This window comes from Spinacia oleracea, chromosome 3, assembly GCF_020520425.1.
Source record: "Spinacia oleracea cultivar Varoflay chromosome 3, BTI_SOV_V1, whole genome shotgun sequence".
NCBI lineage: Eukaryota > Viridiplantae > Streptophyta > Magnoliopsida > Caryophyllales > Amaranthaceae > Spinacia > Spinacia oleracea.
Window position 1 is genome coordinate 54,226,461 of NC_079489.1, and position 24,492 is coordinate 54,250,952.

At 36.0% G+C, this 24,492-nt stretch overlaps 1 protein-coding gene across 1 annotated transcript in view; it reads left to right on the forward strand.

Moving 5' to 3' along the window:
• The first annotated feature begins 207 nt into the window (after positions 1-207).
• The window catches only part of LOC110802397 (cullin-associated NEDD8-dissociated protein 1), a 29,896-nt gene continuing 5,611 nt past the window's right edge, over positions 208-24,492 (forward strand). Inside the window, exons 1-24 of the mRNA XM_022007842.2 lie at positions 208-317; positions 609-664; positions 941-1,110; positions 3,144-3,354; positions 5,332-5,497; positions 5,642-5,771; positions 9,005-9,119; positions 12,251-12,408; positions 12,497-12,620; positions 12,734-12,784; positions 12,869-12,951; positions 13,974-14,058; positions 14,161-14,262; positions 14,345-14,443; positions 16,565-16,675; positions 16,776-17,000; positions 18,912-19,004; positions 19,142-19,263; positions 19,351-19,513; positions 19,591-19,830; positions 20,628-20,876; positions 20,948-21,124; positions 21,235-21,381; positions 23,053-23,169. Coding sequence (XP_021863534.1) covers positions 629-664; positions 941-1,110; positions 3,144-3,354; positions 5,332-5,497; positions 5,642-5,771; positions 9,005-9,119; positions 12,251-12,408; positions 12,497-12,620; positions 12,734-12,784; positions 12,869-12,951; positions 13,974-14,058; positions 14,161-14,262; positions 14,345-14,443; positions 16,565-16,675; positions 16,776-17,000; positions 18,912-19,004; positions 19,142-19,263; positions 19,351-19,513; positions 19,591-19,830; positions 20,628-20,876; positions 20,948-21,124; positions 21,235-21,381; positions 23,053-23,169 — 3,174 coding nt within the window. The 5' untranslated portion in view covers positions 208-317; positions 609-628. The remainder of the gene's footprint in view (positions 318-608; positions 665-940; positions 1,111-3,143; positions 3,355-5,331; positions 5,498-5,641; positions 5,772-9,004; positions 9,120-12,250; positions 12,409-12,496; positions 12,621-12,733; positions 12,785-12,868; positions 12,952-13,973; positions 14,059-14,160; positions 14,263-14,344; positions 14,444-16,564; positions 16,676-16,775; positions 17,001-18,911; positions 19,005-19,141; positions 19,264-19,350; positions 19,514-19,590; positions 19,831-20,627; positions 20,877-20,947; positions 21,125-21,234; positions 21,382-23,052; positions 23,170-24,492) is intronic.

Here is a 24,492-nt window from a genome sequence, read left to right on the forward strand (position 1 = left end):
ATCACCCACATAACATTTTCATCTTATTTTCATTTTTCAGATGGTAAAATACAAATTTTAAGTTATTTTAGGTGTAAAATACTAGTTTTAGTTTTTTAAGGTGGTAAAAAATAATTTTTCGATTTTTTTAGGTGGTTAAAAATAATTTTTTTTTTTTGTTTTTTTGTTCTTTTTTACAATTTCCCTTTCCTTGTAGAAGCTTAACTCTATTTTACATTTACGGTATTTTCTGCATCTAAAAGCCATAATTCCCATAAAGGGCTCCCTCCTCCCCAACTTTTGCTGAAAATTGAATTCCAGAGTCACTCGCTGTCAAGGTATATCAATGGTTTCTTTCGAAAATTTCAGATTGAATGTTCATTTGTACTCATTTTTTCCCCAGATTTAGGGTTCAGTTAAACCCAATTAACCCCCTTCTATACGCCACTGGTTATTTGTGCGTGTATATTCCGAAAACCCTTATAACCGCAATGTAGTTAGGGTTTTTACTTTAATTTTTGATTTTGCATTTTAGGGTTTAATCTTTTTCCCCCTTACAGAGATTCTACTGAATTTCGGGTTGAGACTTTTGTTGAAGTATTTTAGTGTTTAATCGGGTTTTTCTGCAGAACCTCCCATCGTTGAAGACATGGCGAACATTGCTTTAACTGCGATACTGGAAAAGGTATGTTTTTTTTGCTTTTTTTTTTAATGGAAAAGCGCAAGTTATTACTGGGATCTCTTCAAGTAATACATAATTTTATTGGGTAATTTTTAGATCGAATTAACCTGTTTTCGTGCTCGATGTTGGATACATACCCTTGACTACCTTCACTGCTTATGTTGTTACGACATGGTTATGAATTACAGTTAATCCTATTCATATTGTTTGACATTACTTAGGAAACGTGTCTTTTACTTTGTCTTTTTACTTGTGTTTTCTTATTTTTCTTCGGCTCAGATGACTGGCAAAGATAAGGATTACCGCTATATGGCGACTTCTGATTTGTTGAATGAATTGAGCAAGGAGGGATTTAAGGTTGATTCTGATTTGGAGATAAAGTTGGCAAATACCATTCTACAGCAACTTGATGATTCAGCTGGGGATGTTTCTGGATTAGCTGTGAAGTGGTTTGTTCTTTTTATTGACATAATTTTTTACTTTTTTTCAGATGTTTTTCTGTGCATTTTGTCGCTTGATTCCAGACACATGCTATGGTCATGTAACTTTTCATTTTTTGCATGTTGGTGTGTGGCGACTCACTTCGATGTTTTAGTTGTGTTTTAATCATTTTTCAGTGTTTCTTTTATTTGTGTTAATAGGACATCATACTTCATTTGGTTTGTGGGTCACTTTACTACTTTGGGGAATATGGTTCATTTTAAAGTAAATTGAAGGGACCTAGAATCCCTGTTATGATATTTTGTCTAGATGGGGTAGGGCAGTGGATGGTCTTTGATTTTGAAAACGTGTATTTTACATCCAGTCAAAAGAGATTTTTCCATAGGCATCAAGTTGGGCAGTTTTAGAAACCGAATGCTTTAGTAGTACACATATGCCATACGTTGACAATGTATCTCCCCTTAAGACTGAAGTTGGATGAGGACAGTTAAGATTAAGGCTTTTCAGTCTATCACATATTCACATGACACATGTGTAACATATGTAAGGTAAAAGAAGAAATTTTAGAGAAGAGAATGTGATAGTGCTTGACAATGTTACTGCCTTAGATTTGGAACCAAAACTGGTTAGCGGTGACTGAACGATCTTTAGATTGATAAACATATTCTGTCTATTGGCTAGGATGCAAACAAGAGATATTCAATTTACAGAATCCCCCTCTTTTCTTGAAATCTAATGAATAGAGTTCCCCTTAAAAGCCCCCTCCCTCAAACAAAAGCCCAAAAAGATACCAGATGAAGTGTGGGAACTGGGAAGTGACTTTGAAAAATCTTTTAGTATTATGACAATTATGTTCAATAAAATATCACTTGGAAACCATAGTGCCAAAGGATCTTCCTCTCCTCATCCGTGCCAATCTGGTGGTCATAATCTGTCAAGCCTTAGCATTATCACCAATTAGTTCAGTAAAATATCACTTGAAAAGCATAGCCAAAGGATTTTACTCTCCTCATCCGCGCCAAACTGGTGGGCATGTTTGGATGGTGTCTGCTCTAGTCTCTTAAGTAGTGGAAGTCTTTGATTTGGAAGGCCAGAGCTCTTAAATGACAGGTGTTTGCAAGTAGAGTCAGAAGCTATACTATTTGTGCCAGAGATAGGAGATGTGCTTGTATGGCAAGATTACTGGGAGTTTGGAATACTTCTAAGCCATATTATTTGATAGCATGACCTGTTTATTTTTCTCCCTTTTGTTTGGATCTTGTTCATGATTTTCTTTAGTTGATAATTGTTATGAATGCTTGAAACAATTAAAGCGTTTGGCCAATTTTGGCAGCTTGTGAGAGTTAAAAAGTTGTAGCTTCTTTTATAGAAGATTTGTAGACCATATCAAGTATTTAGTGAAAATAATGCTTCTTGCTGGTTACCCTGGTTGCAAAGTTTATTCCTTTTCTTTTCTTTTTTAAAAAAACTTTTATTACGGGCAGGGTAGGAGTTCTGATGGTTCTGAATCAGCTGGCGCATGGGTGGTTTGTCTTTTCTTGGCAAAAGGTTGATGAGTACTCTTTTCTCATGTAGAGAATAGTCAGTTAGTTTAAATATTTCATTTTAATTTCACCTTCGGCATAGTGGGAAAGAACTTAAAAAGTTAAATTCTGCTTGGCCAACTTTCTTCCAAGTTGGTGTTGCAACTTGGATGTAAGGGTCTTCTATTTAGTAGAGATGAAAGCAACGTCATTTGAGCAGTCAAAAGTGTCAGACTTGAATCATTTCTCAAAAGTGTAATTTTATGAACAGTTATATGGTTCATACTTACTAGTAATATACTAATATTTCACCGATGTCTTGTCAGTGTCATTCTTTTGCATTATTAACTTAGTGTTGTGGCAAATGTAAGTATGATGCATGAGTTATGATTCTACGCTGAAGAATTCAGGGTTTCACCAAATAAAAGATGCTTGATTTGATTGGTGCCATGTCAGCTGGAAAAGCTTTACATTGTTTTGTAAAATGTGTTTTGACTCATTTCCATTCTCTCTTACAGTCTTTCTCCATTAGTGAAGAAGGTCAATGAGACAAGGGTACTGGATATGACAAACAAACTTTGTGAAAAGCTCCTGAATGTGAAAGAACAACACAGAGATGTTGCAAGCATTGCTTTGAAGACAATTGTTTCTGAAGTCAACAATTCATCAGCTGTACAAGCTCTACTTGATTCTCTTGTACCTCAATTGATAAGAGGAATAACCAGCAGCGTAAGTTTTAAACTCTTACCTTTTAGTTAGTTAAGAAGTTCTGTTTTCTAATCAGGAAGACTATGTATCACTATGTTATAGTTTCTTTTAATTTATCCTTGCATTTGGAAACCTGTTTGAGAAATAGGGGTTTCATTAATGTATAGCCTACTCCAAAAAAAATGTATTTTCCCCTCATAAAAAACCCTTATAAAAGAAACAGGTGTGCTCCAGAATTTTTGCCCAAAAAGTGGGGAGGGGTTCCCTGGATGAGTGGATTCTGTGTATAGCCGTTGAAAGGCAATTATACTGTGGCTGTTTTCTCTAGGTTGTGTTCAGAGTTGTTAGAGTTATATGCAATGGCCACTGGACTTTCTAGGCCTGCTATAGTTGACCAGAAGACTCTATATTATCAACTTCATTGATAATCACAGATCCAATAAACTTGACATAATAAATTCCCTTGGTGCGGCTGGTTTCCTCCCACGGTCCCACCTCATTATTGACCGGTCTTAAGTTTGAATCTTCTCATCCAATATTTTTTTTTGATGCAAATAAAAAATGACATGATTAGCTTTGTTGATAACCATAGGGTGATCAAAGCCATGCATCTCAACGGTCAACACAATCATCTTATAAATTATCTCCTTGATAACAGGGTTTTTTAGCATCAGCACGATATATAACCTTTTTAAGTAAAGACCTTGTGGCTCACACCAAGTTTTGTCCTTGACAATTTTGAACTTTAGATATGTCCCAATTTGATGGTGGATCGTAAAGAAAGAACTTATCCCCGATTGGAGAGTTCTATCATAGATTTTTTTTCTCCTTAACTAAGTGTTTTGAGTTATTCGATGCCATATACGCATGAAAAGTGTCTCGGAAATACACCTTAATTCTAACTACTTGTTGATTAACCACATTCCGGTGAATGTACTAGCAATCAAAATCAATTGACGAGCTGCTTTGTTTCTGTAACAATCTACCTTAATTCGAGACTCCATTTTAGAAGATAACGCAATTCTCATATCCTTCCCGTTTTTTGCATCACTAGAGAGAATTACCTCAAATTTCTTTGTTTTCAAAAACTATATTCATTATATTATCAATGATATCTAATTCTGTCAACACGTTCAGTTTTTCTGCTCAATTTTTTCGAGCCTTGAAATATCATTCATAGCAATGTTGTCTAGCTCCTTGAAAGTGAAGCCTTCCTATGAAAGGCTTTGACATTCTTTGGCCGAACTCCAGCACCAGAAAACAAAGGCTTTTAAACATGGACATTATTATGGAAGTTCATAGCAGTATAGTCTTATAGCACATTCAGCTAAATTCACAACCAAAGAAAGGGCTAATTACAAAATAAGTACTCCTCTTGTAATTGGCACAATTTAATGGCCTTAATGCCTTGTCATACTTCGTAAAAGCAACCAATTTGACTCATCTTAAAGAGGAAGTTTCCTTCACTCCCCGGATCTTTATTAAGCGAAAACACTTATCGGGTTCTCAATATTGGCTTTAAAATATCTATCTTCAAATCCTATGAATGCTGGAGATTTACAATAGGAAGTTGGAATCCGTGCTCAAAACACAGCTCATTAAGACCAATCTAATCTGGAAAACCCCAATTCAGATGAGAGGGGAAATGTACCTATTACTTTCAAGCCAATGGATTGTTGAAATTTAACTGTAGTAAGGCTCTGTGTGGTCCAGTCACTGGTGAGTCTTACTTGATTGATACATGAAGATGTCTGCGGCAGTAAACCAAAAGCTTACACATAGACAGTGTAAGCTAAGCTTAATTTTAACGCTGCCCTAATCCTCAAATTTGCTACTTTGATTTACTAAAATTGTAACTGTGTTTATAATTTCTCTTTTTGTCTGCCTTGTAGTTTTTCTATTAGTTCATTATAATTGATTATTACATTTGAAATACATTTGTTCCCTCTAATATTTGAATCTGGATAGTGTATCTTAATAACTTCTGCATGTGATCAGGGATCAAGTACGGAGGTCAAATGTGAGTGTCTTGATATCTTGTGCGATGTTCTTCATAGATATGGGAATCTTGTGGTTGCTTACCATGAGGAGCTGTTGCGTGCACTGCTATCTCAGTTGAATTTCACGCAAGCCACTATTAGAAAGAAGACAATTTCTTGCATAGGTAATATAGTATGAACAGTGTTCTATTGGTATGTAGTTTTGCCCCATCATTCTAGATCTCATGGTGTAGAGTCTTGCTATAGTACGAGGCTTCAAGAAACGGTGTTAAGATTTCTAAATAATTTTTCTCATTTGTTTGCTTCAGCATCACTTGCTTCTAGCTTGTCTGATGATTTTTTGACAAAGGCTACAGTTGAAGTTGTTGGACTTCTGAAACGCAAGGCTGCAAAGCCTGAAATGACAAGGACAAATATTCAAATGATTGGAGCTCTGAGGTCAGTAGATGTCATATTGTAACTGGCTGGATAATGTAATGAGTTACACAATGTTTGATGTGGTTTTATATTCCATGCTCCTGATTTTGCCTATACATCCTGTAGACCCCTAACAATTAAAAGAGTCCAACAAATTGCTTGTTCGTTTTCTCAATTGAAGAATACAGAGTACATGTTTTCCAGGAGAAAGATAATTATTTGGAATGAGGAGAAGAGTTAGTTAGTTCTTTAAGGAAGTGTATGGATGTTTTTTTTGGACCAAAAGTATATTGATGTTGACGCCTATATTACACTGACTTTTCATTTTTATCTCAAGTACCCCAGATTGGGAACTGTGACAACTTTACATGGACAATTTCAGTTTTACATGTCCTTTTTAGTCTGTAATCAACATATTCTTGTTTTGAACCATGTATTGGTAGATTTTTAAAAAAAAGTTAGTGAACAAAGGTTCTGGAATATAGGCTCATAGATGGGCTTTAGAAATTGAAGTATAAATTTTAACAAGAATTAGTTAACACTTCAACGGTTCAACCGGAAATATGTGTGTTGAAACATACGTCCTCTGTTTTATTATTGCACCATTTGCAATTTTACACTATTCACACTCTTCTATCATTATTTCGTGATATATACACAAGGAATTATAGTTATGTGAGATGTTAGATTCGTCTCGATATATATTTTCAAAATATCAACTTTTTATAATTTTAGCTAATGCACAATAAGAGATATTAATGGCTAAAGTTTGGCATTGACAAGCGTGAAACATCAAATGGTGCAATAATAAAAAAACGGAGGAAGTATAACATTAAAGACACATGTGAAATGCCTTTAAATATTTTATTTTATGTTACATGACAGTCGTGCCCCTACACTTGCGCCCAATTTTTTAAGAAAGTCTAGTTCAAATTCGAACCATAATGAATCATTTGGATGTGTACATGTACTGCTAACCCCGGCACTAATGCTTATGGTTGGTTAACATAGGTTATCTCTCAATGCAACTTTGCTGATGGATGAAACTCTTGTTGCATGATTTTTCTTATTTTTACCCATCGTTATGTGTCATAGGAAACTTAAATAGATTACCTATGGGCTAACAATGATTCTGATAAGGGTTTTCATTGGGTTAAGTGGGATGATGTGTTGCCCCAGGTATGCTGGAGGTCTTTGCATTAGGCCCATTTGTAAGAAGAAGTTGCCTTGATGGGTTGCAAATATAGATGGCGGGTAGTGAATTATATCATTAAGCTCAATGTGGTGTAAAGGCTAGGGTTTAGGATGATGAAGCAAGGTCTTTTTCTGGAGTTGGCATATGGGAATATATTATGAGAAGGCTGCATGTTTTGAAGGGTTTTGTTTTGGCATGCCATATGATGCGTGAATCAACTCCTAAAATCTTTTCCACTTTTTGTTTGTTTTTCGAAAAACCTTAGGTGACTACCACAGTACCACTAAATAAGGGTAGTGGGGAATGGTAATTGCATGCATTTTATTTTCTAAGACATGGTTATGACAAGGAAGAAGATCTGGTCCTAAGGATTTTTGAATGTCTTTCTGTTGAGGATTGTAGATATTAAGGGGAATGCCGGAATGGTGTGGCTCATTGGTTTTTGCAGTTTATTGGAAGCTTTACTCTCTATTCTTATCTCCTTACTAGATCTGGAAGACAAGAGCCTGAAAACCTGTTTTTTCTTTGGCATGTTACTAATAGATGGACTTTTTTCCTTGCAAACCTATGTAGTGTGTGTCTTAAGGGCAAATGCAGGAAGAGTCTTTCAATCATCTTTTAATATAATGTTCTTAGTTTCCGTGCATTAGCCAGTGACTCACCATTTTGTACTGTTAGTTCTCTCTCTCACTGGCCCCATTTTGATGCATACTTTATGTAACAATTAAAAAAAGTGACTCCCTACTTGTACCCCTCAAAAAGAAAATGGCCCGCAACTCACTAACTAGAATAACATACTACCACACTACCAACTTGTCCAACTATCACATACTACGTAGTAAACTAAGAAGTCAATTGATAACCCTTTGCCGGTCAAATTGTGTCAAGTAAATTGTGGCGGAGGTAGTAGAAGATGCGAGTATGACTAAGCAATTAAACTAACTGGAATTTGTAACCCAAATATCCAAGTAAGATGCATAAAATGTTAGAAATTTAAAGATGAAACTAGAGCAAAGACTGACCGTGTTTTTGTTCTACTCACTCGGTGCAGATACCTAGTTTGAGAAAATTGTGGAAACGGTGAGTGGGTGATATAAGATAAAGTAGGAGAGAGTGTAAAAATGTGGGATATGTAAGAAATAGGGTGTGGGTATAATTAAAAAGTACAAGAGTAATATTGAGGGGTAAGATGGTGCAGGCGTATGCCAAAAATGGAATAGAAAAACAAACAACCACAAACAGAAAGTGAGTAGGAAAAAAACAGAGGAAGTATTGAAATTAATATAGCAAATATACCTAGGAAGTATCCGGCTAGCCGTACCGTATGCGTATCTGGTACGAGTACTTCCACCCAATTGAAGTACCCATCCTTCACAGTACTTCACTGCTGCCTGCTCACACCAAGCTTTCAAGTTCCTTTATTTAGTATATTTTTTGGCTTTGTACTTTGTAGATAAATTGCCTTATGAGTTATGATAGCTTAAGGGCAGACCGGCTGAGCCTCCCCCTATTTTGCCTGACCTTATGATAAATTTGAAATAGCAGAATGGGGCGTTTTAGAGTCTGAGCACTGGATAGTTATTGCAACTTTGCAAATGGTAGGTTGAATCTTTATTGGTAAAATTCATCTTCAATCTAACTTGCCCATAAACATTCTCACTTTTTGGTTAAATATATCAAAGGATGTACCAGGGTCGGAAACTGATGTTTAGGGACAAAAATCACCATCCCATCAGGCAGGCAAGTGATGTAACAATTTATCATAGTGAATTCACAAGACTCACAACGAAACACTCAAACACTTGATTCCAATTGTAATGTCATGTATGATAAAGCTGTTGGAGATGGATTATAGATTTTTTATTATAGAATTCATGAGAAGTAAACCATACCATTCACTTGGTCGTTCTGTCAGTTTCTTGATACAAACTAACTCATTATGATTTCCATGTCCTCTTTTGTGTTGGTGAAGTCATTTTATTAATTTTCCTGCTTCTGTTTCTGATACCTTATGGTAGCACTTCTCTATTTAATGAATTTAAAACTTATTGTATTGTAGTCGTGCTGTTGGATATCGTTTTGGGCTTCATCTCCAAGACACTGTACCTCTGCTAATCAGTTACTGCAAAAATGCATCCGAGAATGATGAAGAACTCCGGGAGTATAGTTTGCAGGTATATAGTTATTGTTTATTTCTAAGTTGTTACATATTTGCTCAATTCATTTTTTCTTGATCTGTATTTGTTTTTGGGAAGTTTTTTTTTATTTGACCTGTTTCCTTATTTAGCAAATTTTACATCACACATTTCCATTTTCTCGTACTTCTACGACCTAATAATAGTATAATACCCTCACCTTCCCTTTTCATTTCCTGCCTCTGTCTTCCTCTTTCTCTCACCCTCACCCTCACCCTCAACTCCCTCTTCCTCTTCATCAGTTCATCGCCATTTCCACCCTCCCTCTTCCCCTTCCTCTTGACTTCCACCTTGACCTCCACTTCCAACTCCCCGTCTTCCACTTCCATCCATCACTCAACACCACCAGCTCCAACCCTCACCCTCACCCACCAACACCACCGCCACCAATGAGAGAGAATCAAATAGTAGGGCTTAGTGGTTGGAATTCTCCATGAAGGTTATAGATCTGATATCTGTGGTCAATTCCAACCACCAAGTCCTCAAATTTGGCTCATTATTTCACTCCGGAAACAGTAATGAAGAAGCTTAATGTGGTTGATCCGCCGGAGCCAAGGCGAAAGGTGTAGCCATTTCCATTCTCTCCTCTTGCCGCTTCCAAGAGCAATGACAATGTCATTGCTCTTCTGATGCTTTCTGAAATAGAGTACTATGATTTCATTTACTTTTTCGTTTTCAGTTTTACCTAGCAGACTTGCAAGAGTTGCAACCTTAGTTTTGCGCGAAGCGCACAAGGGCCCTGGAGCTTAAGCGCAAAGCGAAAGCGCACGCTTTTCGTAGGCGAAGCGCACCTTAAGTGCCAAAAACCTTTAAACTCATTTCTACAATATATTTGGTTCTTAAAACAACATGATATTTATATTATAAATGCATAAATGAACAAAGGGAAGCATAATTCATTACTAGACACCAAACCGGAATACGTCTTAGAGGCTAAAGCTACTGTCTAGTGCCTAACTGACTACTGATTAATTTTTTTTTTTTAAAAAAAGCAGAGAGAGAAAGTATAAAAATATGAATTCAAAAAATAATTAAAAAACAGAATTAAAAAATGAATGAAAAAGGTGAGAAAAAAGTGTAAAAACCGAATAAAAATAATAAAAAACAGAATTAAAAAAGACAAAAAAAAGAAGAAGAAACCCATAACCCCTCAAACGCATAACCATAAACGCACAACTCTTATTTTCTTCTTCTTCCAGAAACGCACAACCCTGCACAGCCAGAAAGTAATAAAAATAAAAACAAACGCACAAAAACAGAGTAAAGAGAAGAAGATCAGAGATGAGAAATCGAAAAAAAAAGATGAGAAATCGAAAAAACAGAGAAGAAGAATGAAAAATCGAAAAAGAGGGGAAAAAAATCAAAAGAACAATTTAACTAAGGCCCTGTTCTTTAGAGCTGAGATGAGCTGAACTGAACTGAACTAAATACTCCTGAACTGAACTGAACTGAATGCTCCTGAACTGAACTGAATATATTACCAAAATAAATAATAAATAATAAATAATAAATAATAATTAATAAATAATAATTAATAATTAATAAATAATAAATAATAATAAAAATGTTAACTAATAATTAAAGAATAATTATTAATTAATAACTAAATAGCTATATAATAAATAATAATAATCTGTAATTGATTACTAAATAATTACAATAAATGATAAATATTAATAATAATAATAATTCATAGTTAATAACTAATAACTAAATAATTAATAACTAATAATCCGTAACTAATTAATAATAATAATAAATTATATTAATTATTAATAAATAATTAGTTATAAATAATGATAATAAGTAATATAATAATATAAATGTAATAAGTAATATAATAATATAATAATGTAAATAAAAATAATAAGTAATACAATAATATAAATAATAATATAAGTAATATTAATAATAATAATAATACTATTATTATTGTAATTATTATTATTATTATTATATTATTTTTATTATTATTATTATTATTATTATTATTAAGTTAATTTGAATTGAATTGAATTAAACTGAATTAAACTGAATGAACTTTATGCTCCTGAACTGAACTGAATGCTCCTGAACTGAACTGAACTGCCAAATAAGTCCTGAAACTGAAATTAAGCCAAAAAGAACATGGCCTAACCTGAAGATGCGGGAAGTTCCGGCGAGACGATGACTGGTGGCTGGAGGAAATCCGGCAGCAGCAAGGTAGGTGGATAGCTCCAAAATCGCAGCTAGGGTTTTGGAAAAAACCCCCCAAATTGCAGCAAACTGACTTTCTCTCTCCTAAACTTAGTTTCTGCCCGTTATTCCCAGCAAAAAACCCATTTAAAATGGGTCACGTGAGTCTCATGTGATCATTTATTTATGTTAAAACAACAACTTTTCTTTCCCTGCGCTAAGTATACAAGGAGCGTGCGCTTCTGAAAGAGCGCGCTTCTAAAGAAAGCGCCAAAGGCGGCGCACCCTGTAGATTGCTACGCCCTTCTTACCTGGCGCGATCCTGGCTGCGCTTCTGGTCGCCCCGCGCTTTAAGAGCGCTTAAGCGCGCTTTTTAAAACTAAGGTTGCAACGTCCCATTTAAAAAGAAAATGAAAGACTGGAAGCACCGATTTACTACTCATCAAAAACATACGGAGTATAATGGTTCAAGGGAGAACAACCTTAATTTCTTAATGTAGATCTACTTATAATTTTAAGGTTTTTGAGGAGAGAGAAAATGGTGTATGTTGAATTTTGGTATCCTTGAAAATAGGGTATTGTTGTCGGTGGTGGTGTACAGTGTACTTGCGTGGTTCTCTGTTTGTGAAGGAGGATGATAGGTAGTTAGTGGGTAGGGGTATTATAGTCTTTTACCTTCTTTTGCCACACCTCCTTAATATGTGTGACAAAATAGGTTCAAGTAAAAAATCCTGGAGGAAGTAGGAACTTGATTCTTTTTTTATTGTTTATTTTGTAAATATTTCGTTTTAATTCTTAATTGTGGATTTTAACATTACCAAGTTATTTTCTTGTGTCTATTTCTGCTGATTGTTACTTCGTATAATTTAATTGTTAGTTGCTTTTGCTGTTACTGTCTTCAATTTTGTTTGAATGCCACGTTCTACATTTTACAGGCTCTTGAGAGTTTTCTACTCAGATGTCCAAGAGATATTTCTGCCTATTGTGACGAAATTCTTCACCTCACTTTAGAATTTCTTAGTTATGATCCTAATTTCACTGATAACATGGAGGAAGATACTGATGACGAAAATAATGAGGAAGATGAAGATGGGTATGCCACTTATAGCTAATGAGCACTTAAAATTTCATTCCTGATTGGGTTATCTGTGTTTTATAATCTTGATGTAACCCCTTTGCAGTGAAAGTGCCAATGAATATACAGACGACGAAGATGCTAGCTGGAAAGTGAGAAGAGCTGCAGCAAAATGTCTAGCTGGACTTATTGTATCCCGGCCTGAGATGCTCACAAATCTGTATGAAGAGGTAATATGTTATATAGAATACAAGTTATCAGATTTTTCAGAATAAGCTTGTTACTTTTTATTTTTTTAAGTAGGGCTTATAATTGATGAGTCGGTTGATTTTTCATTTTACAGGCTTGTCCAAAGCTTATTGATAGGTTTAAAGAAAGAGAAGAAAATGTTAAGGTGAAGAAAACTTGCTCCATTTCTTGCCTTCCAGCTTTTTTAAGCCTTCCTTGTTCTAATCATTAGTTTTTTTTGTGGCTTCAGATGGATGTATTTAACACATTCATTGAGCTCTTGAGGCAGACTGGAAATGTTACCGGAGGGCAGATGGATACAGACGAGATGAGGTAGGCTGTTTTATGCTGTTCTTTTGGCTCCTTAGTTATCTGTAAGTTGTCCACCAGCTAAATTGAACTGTCTACCTTTGGCTGGAAATTTGATGTATATGGACGTTTCTTTTTGCTGTTCTCTGATTGTTGCTGTTATGTTGCTGAAAAATTTGGATTTTGAGTTTAGTGCTTTTACGTGAACTATTCTTTCACATAACACTGTTGTGTGTAACGTACAACCAAAAGGCTGACAATATGACCCAGTGTTACCTAATCCTCCAATCAGCCCACGAACAGCGAACCGAAAAAGCGAATTATAACATCAAAATGGTATAATTTTGGTCTAATTTAGCAAATTAGGTAGCGAATTGCGTAACCGTACCCAATCTCATACTAGCGAACCAGGTAACAGTGAGATTTTTACCTGTCTGTTTCTTCCCTATGATTTTTCGGGTACAACCTGAAGCAAAGGTCTGATGTATTATTAGACAGAAGAAGTCTTTTATTTGGAGCATATGTGTGTTCCAGTTTGAGTTTAACATGTAAACTTTAAATCCTCCGTTCAGCTTTTAGGTTCCTCTGAAATAACTCTTTAGGAACGCCTTTATACTTATAGAAATTGTTGTTTACTTGTGTTGGTGTTGAAATAATGTTTACTCTTGAATGTTGGCTATGAGTTGTAGAAAAGATTAAAGGGTTGATCTCTGATTCATCGATGCCTATGTATAATGATGTTTTAATTTTCATAATGTTAGGAAGGATATAATTGCTGCTAAATCGTGACAAGCTCTTAGCCGTGGCCTCTCCTAGAGTGTACCTTTAGCTTAACCTTAGCAGGTCCCTTATCAACTTGAACATATTTGATGACCCTTTTTTTGTTTCCTTATGTATGCAATTAGATGGGCATTGTTATGTATCAGAACTAATAAAGGACCAACTCTGCGTTTCTCTATCTTCTATTAGAAATCATGATAACTGTAGAAGTGATACAAGTATTTTGCATGTTCGAAACTGATGGTAAATTCTCATCCTTTGTACAGTCCAAGGTGGTTACTAAAGCAAGAAGTACCAAAAATAGTGAAATCTATAAATAGGCTGCTGCGTGACAAGTCTATCAAAACTAAGGTTGGAATTCTATTTTGTACTTGTGAAGATTAATGCACCTCTGACTATATTTAATATTTTTTCTGTATTAAGGTTTCTTGATCTTGTTCCTGATCTTGGCAGGTTGGTGCCTTTTCTGTGTTAAAAGAACTCGTCGTTGTTCTGCCAGACAGCTTAGCTGACCAAATTGGATCTCTAATTCCAGGAATAGAGAAGGCATTACTTGTAAGTGCCTTATCCATTTCATTCTAAGCTGGTCTTTTTGTTCGTTCCAGGATTCTCATCTCTTCTGCACTAATGCTGGCAGGACAACTCATCTACATCAAATTTGAAAATTGAAGCTCTTGTTTTTACAAGATTAGTTTTGGCTTCACATTCACCTGTTGTCTTCCATCCGCATATTAAGGTAATGATTACTTTCTATGTTCATCTTACCAATATTTTCATGATGAATGCTAATTCAGCTTTTAGGAGAGCTTTGCTGATTGTTAAAATTGTGGAATTCTACCTTTGATGACTGTTCATTGAATTTTTCTCACCTTTCCTCCTTTCTTTGGTTGTTTTCAACAATTTGTCACCTGAATGTGGCTAATAACATGTAAGATTACCAAATTATATGTTGATTTTGGAGCCATCAACTGTCTTGGCATACATGAGCTTATCTTTTGAACTTTTATGTGACTTTCAACTTTTAAGGATACTGTGGGATCATTCATGTGTTTCTCTACTTCTTTCTAAATCGATATGTCTTTGCAATGTGTTCATCTATGTAGATTCTAGTAATAATGAATTAATGGCATTTCTCAGCTGTGTACCTGTGTACCCTGTCCTTTGTAATGTTTGTCCTCATTTCTGATTTGGATGTTCCAAGTTCACTGTCTTGGAGAGTATTTAAGGGGCTTCTGTTGATCCAGTAAAATACTGTTTCAAAAAATGTTTTTAGAAAAATAAAATTGAAAAGGTAGTTACTGACAATAATGACCATTAGAAGATTCCTTATATTATATGTGACTCTGTATGTGGGCAGTAGTTACTAAATTGTAAAATGTATCTTGGACAATGATTAAAAGGAGGGAGCATTGGTAGGAAATATAAAATTGAGAATTATAATGATATTATCTGTGGAAGGAGAATTTACGACTTGAAATGCTTGTATGTGTTGAAATTAGAATAGAAGAGACGAGAGAGGGGAAAGAGTAACATACTTGTGTTCGATCCAAACTTATGTAGGCCAAATGCATTACTGACTAACTAAAACTTAGGAACCTACATGATCGATATTCCACTAACAGCCCACTAACCCAACTAAACAAATAAACTGACTTCCTCATAACTTGCCACTAACTACTTTACTTGACAACAAACATATATCCCTAAACTTTAGAAACATTTTGAAGGACCAATTCCAACACACCCCTTCCTTCAAAGTTGGTGTCTTCAACAACGTCAACTTTCATATTGCCATGAACTATACTGCTGTTACAAACTATTGACTATGAACTTTTGGTTTTTGACCGAAGCATCAATTCTCGAACACAATGAAGAGCTTGCTCACTTCTTCTAAATTTGAAGCAAAAGTTGTTTTGTTTGCTACAACATAACATGTCATGTCCACGGAAATTTCTCCTTCCATGACCACAATTTCCTCCATAATAAGTATTTGACGTATTTCTCTTTCAATATCACAGCATCTTGCCAACACTTCAAATTGTGATGCATATCCATCACCAAAACAATTTTCTTGATGCATATTATCTTCAACGCAATATTTTCTGAGCATGTCTCCCCTCTCGACCTTGCGAACACTTTTCTTTCACCACGATGCACATAACCGTCAACAATTTTTTTTTTTGGAACCACTCTTTCCATGGTGGTTTGCCCTTCATTTTTTTCACTCATCAAACGGAAGATGGCCTGCAATGACTTACTTCCTATACTCTCTCTCTCCCCCTCCCAACTAAAAAAATAAACTGACATCTTAACAAGGAGCCACTAACTATTTACTTGACAATAATTTATGTCCCTGAACTTTAGGAACACCTTGATGGACCAATTCCAACAGGATGTCGACATGTTTTGTATGTTTGTGTTGTGGAATTTGATTTCGAACTGGTGAAAAGGCTTATGTGTAAATATAAATTACACTCCAAAAGGCGAATCTAGAAGCATTTGGAAAATAAGGCCATTGTTCATGAGTGTTGGTTAAAGCGAACCTAGAAGCATTAGGAAACTGGCCTTGGCCACTATCTCATATTCATTGTATCTTGCATTCTGACTGCGATATAGGTGAGGATTATAATCTCTTGGTACATCGCGATTATTGGGTAATTGTGAATTTACTTTTGAGAAGGTTAGAACTCTATCTAGATGAACAAAAAATCTTTAACAAAGGCACTGGTATACTGGTAGTGGTTGGGAAAAAAAGAACCTTTTCAGTCTTGAAAAGGTTGGCTGGTGTTATGCTCATCAAGGGATATAAATTTGTGATATATTTTTTTTTTAATAATCTGTATTTTCCGTTGAACAGGCTCTTTCTGGTCCTGTAATATCCGCTGTTGGTGAGCGGTACTACAAGGTCACTGCTGAGGCATTGAGAGTTTGCGGAGAACTTGTTCGAGTTCTGCGTCCATGTATTGAGGTATGATGATTGGTTTGATTATGTTAATCACAGTCAGTGTTATCATGACTACATACTGGTGGATCAAGACGACTTCATTCAAATGCCTGTGTTTGTGTAGGTTTCTGGATTTCACTTTAAGCCATTTGTTCGTCCTATATATAATGCTATCATGACACGCTTAACGAATCAAGATCAAGATCAGGAGGTTAAGGAGTGTGCTATCACCTGCACGGGACTTGTTATTTCAACATTTGGTGACTATCTTACTGGAGAAGTACCAGCTTGTCTTCCTGTGCTTGTTGATCGAATGGGAAATGAGATTACAAGGCTTACTGCAGTTAAGGTTGGTTTCTGCTTGTAACTTAAATATATCAGTTGTTCTATATATTTTCTGTTGTTTAGTTAATACTGAAAGAATGAATGGCTGTAGGAGATTAATTAGCACAAATGGAATGCATTAAGGGAAGTTGGGGCTGGAGGTTGGAAATATGAGAAGTGACTATAGGTGTTCCAAACTTTTAATGCTCTTTTAACTGAAAAAGTTGAAATAAAATGGGGAACTGAGTCTCTGTTTTCATGTTGTATTTTTGTATGGTGCAAGCCTTTCACGTTTGATATCAGCCTTTATTCTGGCTATTGCAAAATTCTTTTGTATTTCATCTTTCTTTCCTTCTGTTAATAAGTTTTGGGGACGGGACTGTTAAATTTCTTATATGAAGTATGGATCTAGTTTCTTGTCCTAAAATGTCTATACTGTCATGTGACAATTTTGGTAGAGGCAGTCTCTCTTCAGAGAGGTTTCATTTTTCTGTATTTACCATGACATTACACGTCCTTGTACTACGTTATGGTTTTGAACTTTTAGGGCCTGCCTGGAATGTCAACAATCATTAAGGGGGTAATTTTAATGGGTTAGATTCTTCTAGAATATTATTTAGGGTGTAAACTTTCATTTTCTAAGGTTTGTCAATACTCTAGGGGTAAAAAACAAACTCCTTTTTCTCGTCTTCAACCTCTGTAGCAAGACTACAACTTTCCTGCCATCGACGACATCCACCATGACGAGGATAAAATTGATACCACCATGAGCATCACCTCACTAGAAGAATCAAAAGCCCTGATTTTGCATTCAAGTGTCTTCTCAATTAATGTCTCCAATTCGAGATCTAGGGTTTTCAAAGGTAATTCACTTGCTGACAAACAACTGCTGTTATTGGCATGAATCAGTGGGGATTCTCAACTCTGTCGATTGGAAAGGGCTGCTTTGCGGGCGGCTTTGACGGTGGCTTATTGCTATGCTTATTTTAGGCAGATATCTATCGAGGTAAGGAAAAAGAGAATCAGAGGAGAGTGAATAGAGAGTTTGGCAGAGGAGAGTGTTACTTTTATGGGGGTAATTATTACTCTAGGGGGGGGAGGGGGAGGGGGAGGCGGGTTACAATTAACCCCCATTTTAGGGAAATAAATTACCCCACTAACTAATTTCCCAAATCCAAACTTAAAAGAAACACAGAATTTTTATTGCCTTATCTTTTCCCCCGCCATTACTCCCATACCAGGCGTGCCCTTAGGGAGTTTACCAGAAATGGGGACTACTCTTTCAAATAGAGGCTGAATGACTGATAGTTCAGAAGCTATGTTGGACATACTGATGAGTATAACGGCAAATTGGCAAAAGGCTAATCCTGGCATTCATCTGTATGTTTTGACTTGAGAGTTATGCAATGTGGAAATAAGGTTATTAGCAAGCTATTTATGGACCAGATTGATAATAGATGTGTTTTTTATGGGATTTGGTTGGTTCTTTAATGGAACATGCTCCTTCAAAGTTTTGTATTTATTTTTTGGCATGGACAAGATGTTACTTCAATGTTCATATTTGGCCATATTTCTTGCCTGTGGCTAGAGAAGATTGTTAGAATCTTCAATGACTTGATGTGATAAGTTGGATTTTATGACTTTCACGTGGGAAGGCAGCTGTTACTTTAGTATTCTCTCCTTAGTGAATGTCTTATGTGCCACTTCTTCTCCAGAGAGAGATTATTTTTGTCTATGTTAAAATAAAAAAAATCCTGTGTGTCAATAATTGTGCATAAATTAAATGGAGATTTCCAACTATGCACCTGCTATCATGTTTCTTAGATGCAATGGTTACCATGAGGTCCTTATAGGTAGAGTTCAACTGCGTTAGACTAGGTAATATTTGTGTCGTAAAGTAGTACTTATTAATGATGTTTTGATATGTTCCACCCAGGCATTTGCGGTCATTGCTGCTTCTCCACTTCGTATCAATGTGTCATGTGTCTTGGAGAACGTTATTGCCGAGTTAACAGCATTTTTACGGAAGGTATGCTGATCCCTTTAATTCTGCTTATCTTAAAGATCTATACTTTTGGTTTTGCAACAATCTTATTAGCCAAGTTCTAAATCTAAAGATGGGCACAAATTGTTTACTGATACGCTGTTGCCGTGATTTGGATATAGGCTAATAGAGCGCTCAGACAGGCAACTCTGGGGACACTGAATTCTTTAATAGTTGCATATGGCGACAATATAACTTCATCAGCTTACGAAGTCATTATTGTAGAATTATCAACTCTCATCAGGTGCTTGTTTAACTTGTTTCAACGTATGTGTATACATACATTTCTTGTGGAGTTTACTTAATTTTCACATAAATGCTCGTTTACCAGTGACTCCGACTTGCATATGACTGCCCTTGCTCTGGAGCTGTGCTGCACCTTAATGACCGATAGAAGGTCAAGCCCAAATGTTGGCTTGACTGTGAGAGACAAAGTTCTTCCTCAGGCATTAACATTAGTCAGGAGCTCTTTGCTCCAGGGGCAAGCGCTTACGGTAATATTTTGGTCAATGGATGCTACTTTTTCTTACCTATCTTCCTGATAACTGAAGATAATTTCTGGATACTGCAGGCATTGCAGAACTTTTTTGCTGGGTTGGTCTATTCTGCAAATACAAGTTTTGAAACTTTGCTGGACTCTCTGCTTTCAAGTGCTAAACCATCTCCTCAGTCTGGTGGTGTTGCTAAACAAGCAATGTTTTCAATTGCTCAGTGTGTGGCTGTTCTTTGCCTTGCTGCGGGTGATGACAAATGCTCATCCACAGTAGACATGCTGACAGATATTCTCAAGGGCGACAGCACAATCAATTCGGTAAGCTCAAATCCTTGATTGATGTGAGAGATATATTTCATGCCCTTGTTCCTGGAGTGATTCTTTTGCTAACGCGTTATCTTTTGATGTCATGTTTTTGTTAAGTTTAATTTGTGATGTGCATCTAAATTAGTATTGGTGTAAGGGGTTGCTTATAAACAAGTTATATTGTTAATCCTCCTCAAACTTTATTTTTATAATGTCTTGTTTTCACTGTTTGAACATGTACGAGGAGGAACCTCTCTATTTTGGCTAATGGTAGATCTTCTATCTCATTCCACTTTCTGAAGCTCCCTTTCCCCAATTTGTTCATCCTTCGGAAATCTTATTTCACTTCACTGCATACAATCGATCATCTTTCAAATTTTCTTTTCCCTTTTTCGTTCTTAGTACAGTTGCACAATGCAATTTGGATATTGTAAAAATATAGATTGTTGGTCGTTAAGATAAAGCATGATGATAACAGTGACTTGACTTTATTGCTTTCAAGTTAACAGAACTAAGTAGTTGTCTTCACCATTTAGGTGGGAATACATTTTTGGTCTTTAAATACATGACAGTTGCCAAATGAAAAAGATCGGGGAATATTTTTGTTTTTCTGCCACATAATTTGTTTGATGACTGTGATGCACGGACTTGCTGTCTCTTGATTTTTATGGGAATAGGTTGCTTTGTTAGGTCCAAAATCTCCGTTCTTTTTCTGACACGGCATAGTAACGTTTCTCATCTCTTTCTGCGTTGATTTCTCCACTCGGTTTATTGAACCTCTTCCAACAATTTCTGTTTACAAATTCCAGGCAAAGCAACACTTAGCCCTGCTCAGTTTAGGAGAGATAGGAAGAAGAAAAGACCTGAGCTCACATGCTCATATTGAGAATATTGTTATCGAGTCTTTCCAATCTCCTTTTGAAGAGATAAAATCTGCTGCCTCCTATGCCCTTGGAAACATTGCTGTTGGGAATCTGTCAAAGTATTTGCCTTTTATTCTGGACCAGATTGATCATCAGCAAAAGAAACAGTATCTGTTGCTTCATTCCTTGAAAGAGGTATATTCTTGAACTCTTGTCTTCCTAACATTCTTTTGAGTGCTTTAATTTATGTCTCCGTGTTTGTGCAGGTTATTGTTAGACAATCAACGGACAAAGCTGAGTTCCAGGCCTCTAGTGTTGACAAGATTCTGAACCTATTGTTTAATCACTGTGAAAGTGAGGAGGAAGGAGTACGGAACGTAGTTGCTGAATGTCTTGGTAAAGTTGCTCTCATCGAGCCCACAAAACTTGTCCCTGCACTAAAGGTATCCATGAGATAATTCCCTTTCATATTTTCTTTGCAATGATGGGTAATATACTTTCTTATTTTTTGCGGTTGTACTAAAATTTTGTTCCTATGTTTGGGATTGTATAGATGAGAATTACGAGTCCTGCTGGATTCACTAGGGCTACTGCCATCATTGCCATTAAATATTCTCTGGTGGAGAGGCCTGAAAAAATAGATGAGATACTGCATCCTGAGATCCCATCATTTCTGATGCTGATTCAAGATCAGGATCGGGTAATTCTTTGCTATCTTTTGTTCCGCAATGATGTTTCGATGACGATGGATACAAAGTGTTTCATGTTGAGCATTATCATATTGTTCTTTTCTATTTATCTTTGATTTTATGGGTTTAATTTGTATTAAGAGTCTTAAAACCACTGGAATTTTGAATTTCTGGTTCTTGTGCTTAATGGAACTAGATCACTTGCTATTTTGTACCGTGTGGCTAAAATTAGATGTTTGGTTGGATGGAGAGTTGTCATCCACGGTTCACCTACGTTATTACGGAATTCCAGTTTTTGATCCCATATCACAGGTTCAGTGACTCGGTCAGGCTATGATGATAAGCAGAACAATAATAAAAAACAGAAGCAGAAGATGCAAAGAATTGAAATGTTAGTAGTTTAGTACATAAGATGAGGCTTCAAATGAAGCATCCAAGAGGAGAAAGTAAATAATTCGTCTACTGAGATATCAGAATATGGAAATCAAAATAGATGGTCAATGAAAATTTTAGTTTGTGTTGGCAATTTTTCTTCCCTTGTATCACATTTTACCTTATTTGACTTACTATTAATGAAAATTTGTGTAGTTTAGAAGGCATTGATCCTATAATCAGATAGTATATAACACACCATTTTATCAAAGAGGTTGTTGAGTGTTGATATTTTGTCATAATGACTATTTTTGTCGAGTTGGGGTATAAGTATAACAGAACACATTACACCGAGTCTTCAGCTAAGGGAAGGCACCATGAGGCGATGTTTTGTACTACCTCCGTTTCAAAATGATCTTTACACTTCTGTTTTAGTCCGTTTAATAATGTACTTTACACTTTGTGTTATTCTATTTTTGGATATGAAAATTTACTTCCTTAGCTTTCTTACTTACCTCCACAATATTTACAATTTCCACTCACTTTCTCTTACTTCATTCATTTTTTTTCTTACACTCACCCACTTTTTTACACATTTATCTTACTTTATCCATATTTTATTGTATTCAACCAACTTTCCCATTTTTGTCATAATATTTGTGCAAATAATAACCATAAAGATCTTTATAAACGGAGGTAGTAGAAGATAATGCCTTTCATGATAGAAATATATGAAGAATTACTACTGCTTTCGTGTCTCATTATCAAGGACATTGCAACAGTAAAATATTTGAAATTGATTAACTACTACTCCCTCCATTCCTTATTACTTTTCTTGTTTGGAGAAAAACACGGGTATTAAGAAAATGCATTTGTGTAATCATTGTTATTGGGAATGGCAGAAGATAAATGATTGTTTAATGTAGAAGTACAAAAAAGATGATGTGTGGGGATGGTTGGGTGGGGCAAAACAAATTTGTGTAAGAAAAAACAATGATGATATAGGGAAAAGTGTATGGCTAAAAATAGAAATAGTAAAAGTATTATAGGAAAACAGGAAAAGTAATAAGGAACGGAGGGAGTACCATTCTTAGACTCGAATTTAGGGGTTTTCTCAAGATTTTGATTGGTTTATGCAACGGTATATGATAGCAAGTGCAAGTACTAGGATTTAGTTGGTTGCTTCTCTGCAGTCTGCAATGATGACATTGCCTCTCAACTCATTGTCAGATTTACTGTTTCTAAGCATCTGTACATCCTTTTGCTGTTCTGCATTTAGATTGCTTGTCTGAGCTCTGATTGTTCTGCAGCATGTTAGACGTGCAGCTGTCTTGGCTCTGAGTACTGCTGCACATAATAAGCCAAATCTCATCAAGGGGCTTTTGCCGGAATTGCTGCCTCTTCTGTATGATCAGACTGTGGTTAAGGTAATACAAGTTCATGAATATTATGTCCTAGTCCCATTTCTTAAACAATATGGCAATTCTTGGAGAAGAAAATCTCTCACCAGAAAGTATTTTTTTTGGTGTGTGTGTCGGTTTTTAGTGTTAACTTTTCTACTACAGAATGGAAAACTGTGTTGCTCAGACCACGTATTTAAGTGTCATGGCAGACAACGGTGTCGGATCCGACACTGTGATCCAAAATTTTGCAGACACGGCTACACGGTCAAAGGAGTGGCTTGACTAGTTCTTTAGACACGGCTATCATATTGGAAAATTTCTCACCTTATGTTATTTTAATATACTAAGTATAAAAATAAATAAGAAGCAGAAGAGGGCACTAGTTTAACATAAATTTTCAATTTTTCTTATTTTACTTTATTTCTCCTCTACCTTTGCCATTTCACTCTCCCTGTCTTCACCCTCCTATCTCCGGTGGTTCCATCAAACAAGTATCAATATCCAGCTTTTTGATCCGTGTAAGACTAATTTATTTTCATCTTCATCTTGGATACCAAAAATTGAACTTTTTTATTCTCTTTTTCTCTTCTCCTCCGATCCTAACCCTTGATTTCGGATCCTTTTTCAACACGGGTGTCGACACTTCCTCGGACACGCGTAGAGTGTCATGTGTCGTGTCGACACCTGACACCCCCGGTCAAACAAGGTATCGAAGTAACATACATGGAAAATGTATATTTAAGTCCCCTTGTCCTAGCTATATTCGGGGAATGAGATGGGGTTTGTAGACACGCTTCAAGTTGATGATCTAATTGTATCAAAATTGCAATCAATTATCCATTTCCCCCCAAAGTCCCTTCTTCCTCATTTTACAATTTTCATTTTATCCAGCTCATCACACCTTTTCTTGTTTCGATCATTCAAACAGTACTTGATCCCACATGATCTGAAGGGCTGTTGTTTTGAAGCAAAATTATTGTGTTCAGCCAGATTTCACGTGACCAAACTTTGATGTTCAGATCACCAGGAGCCCAGGGTGCAATTTCTTTCCCACTAGTGATGGAGTTGCAAAGGATAGGATTCTTTCGGTAAGGTAAACCTTACTTTGTAGCAAAAAGTTATTCCAGTGAGGGAGTGAGTTTCCTGGGAGAAACAGGTGTAAGCAATGAGACAGTCAACGCTACCCGTGTATCAATTTGAAATTCACACCTATGCATAAAGGTTAGTAATAGAAGTTGAGATAGAGACTCACACCGGAGCCAAACTTAATAGACAAGGAGACATTTGTTCTCCCTGTCCAAAGCTTCTTTGAACAGGCATATGTGACCCAATGCATTACGCCCAATT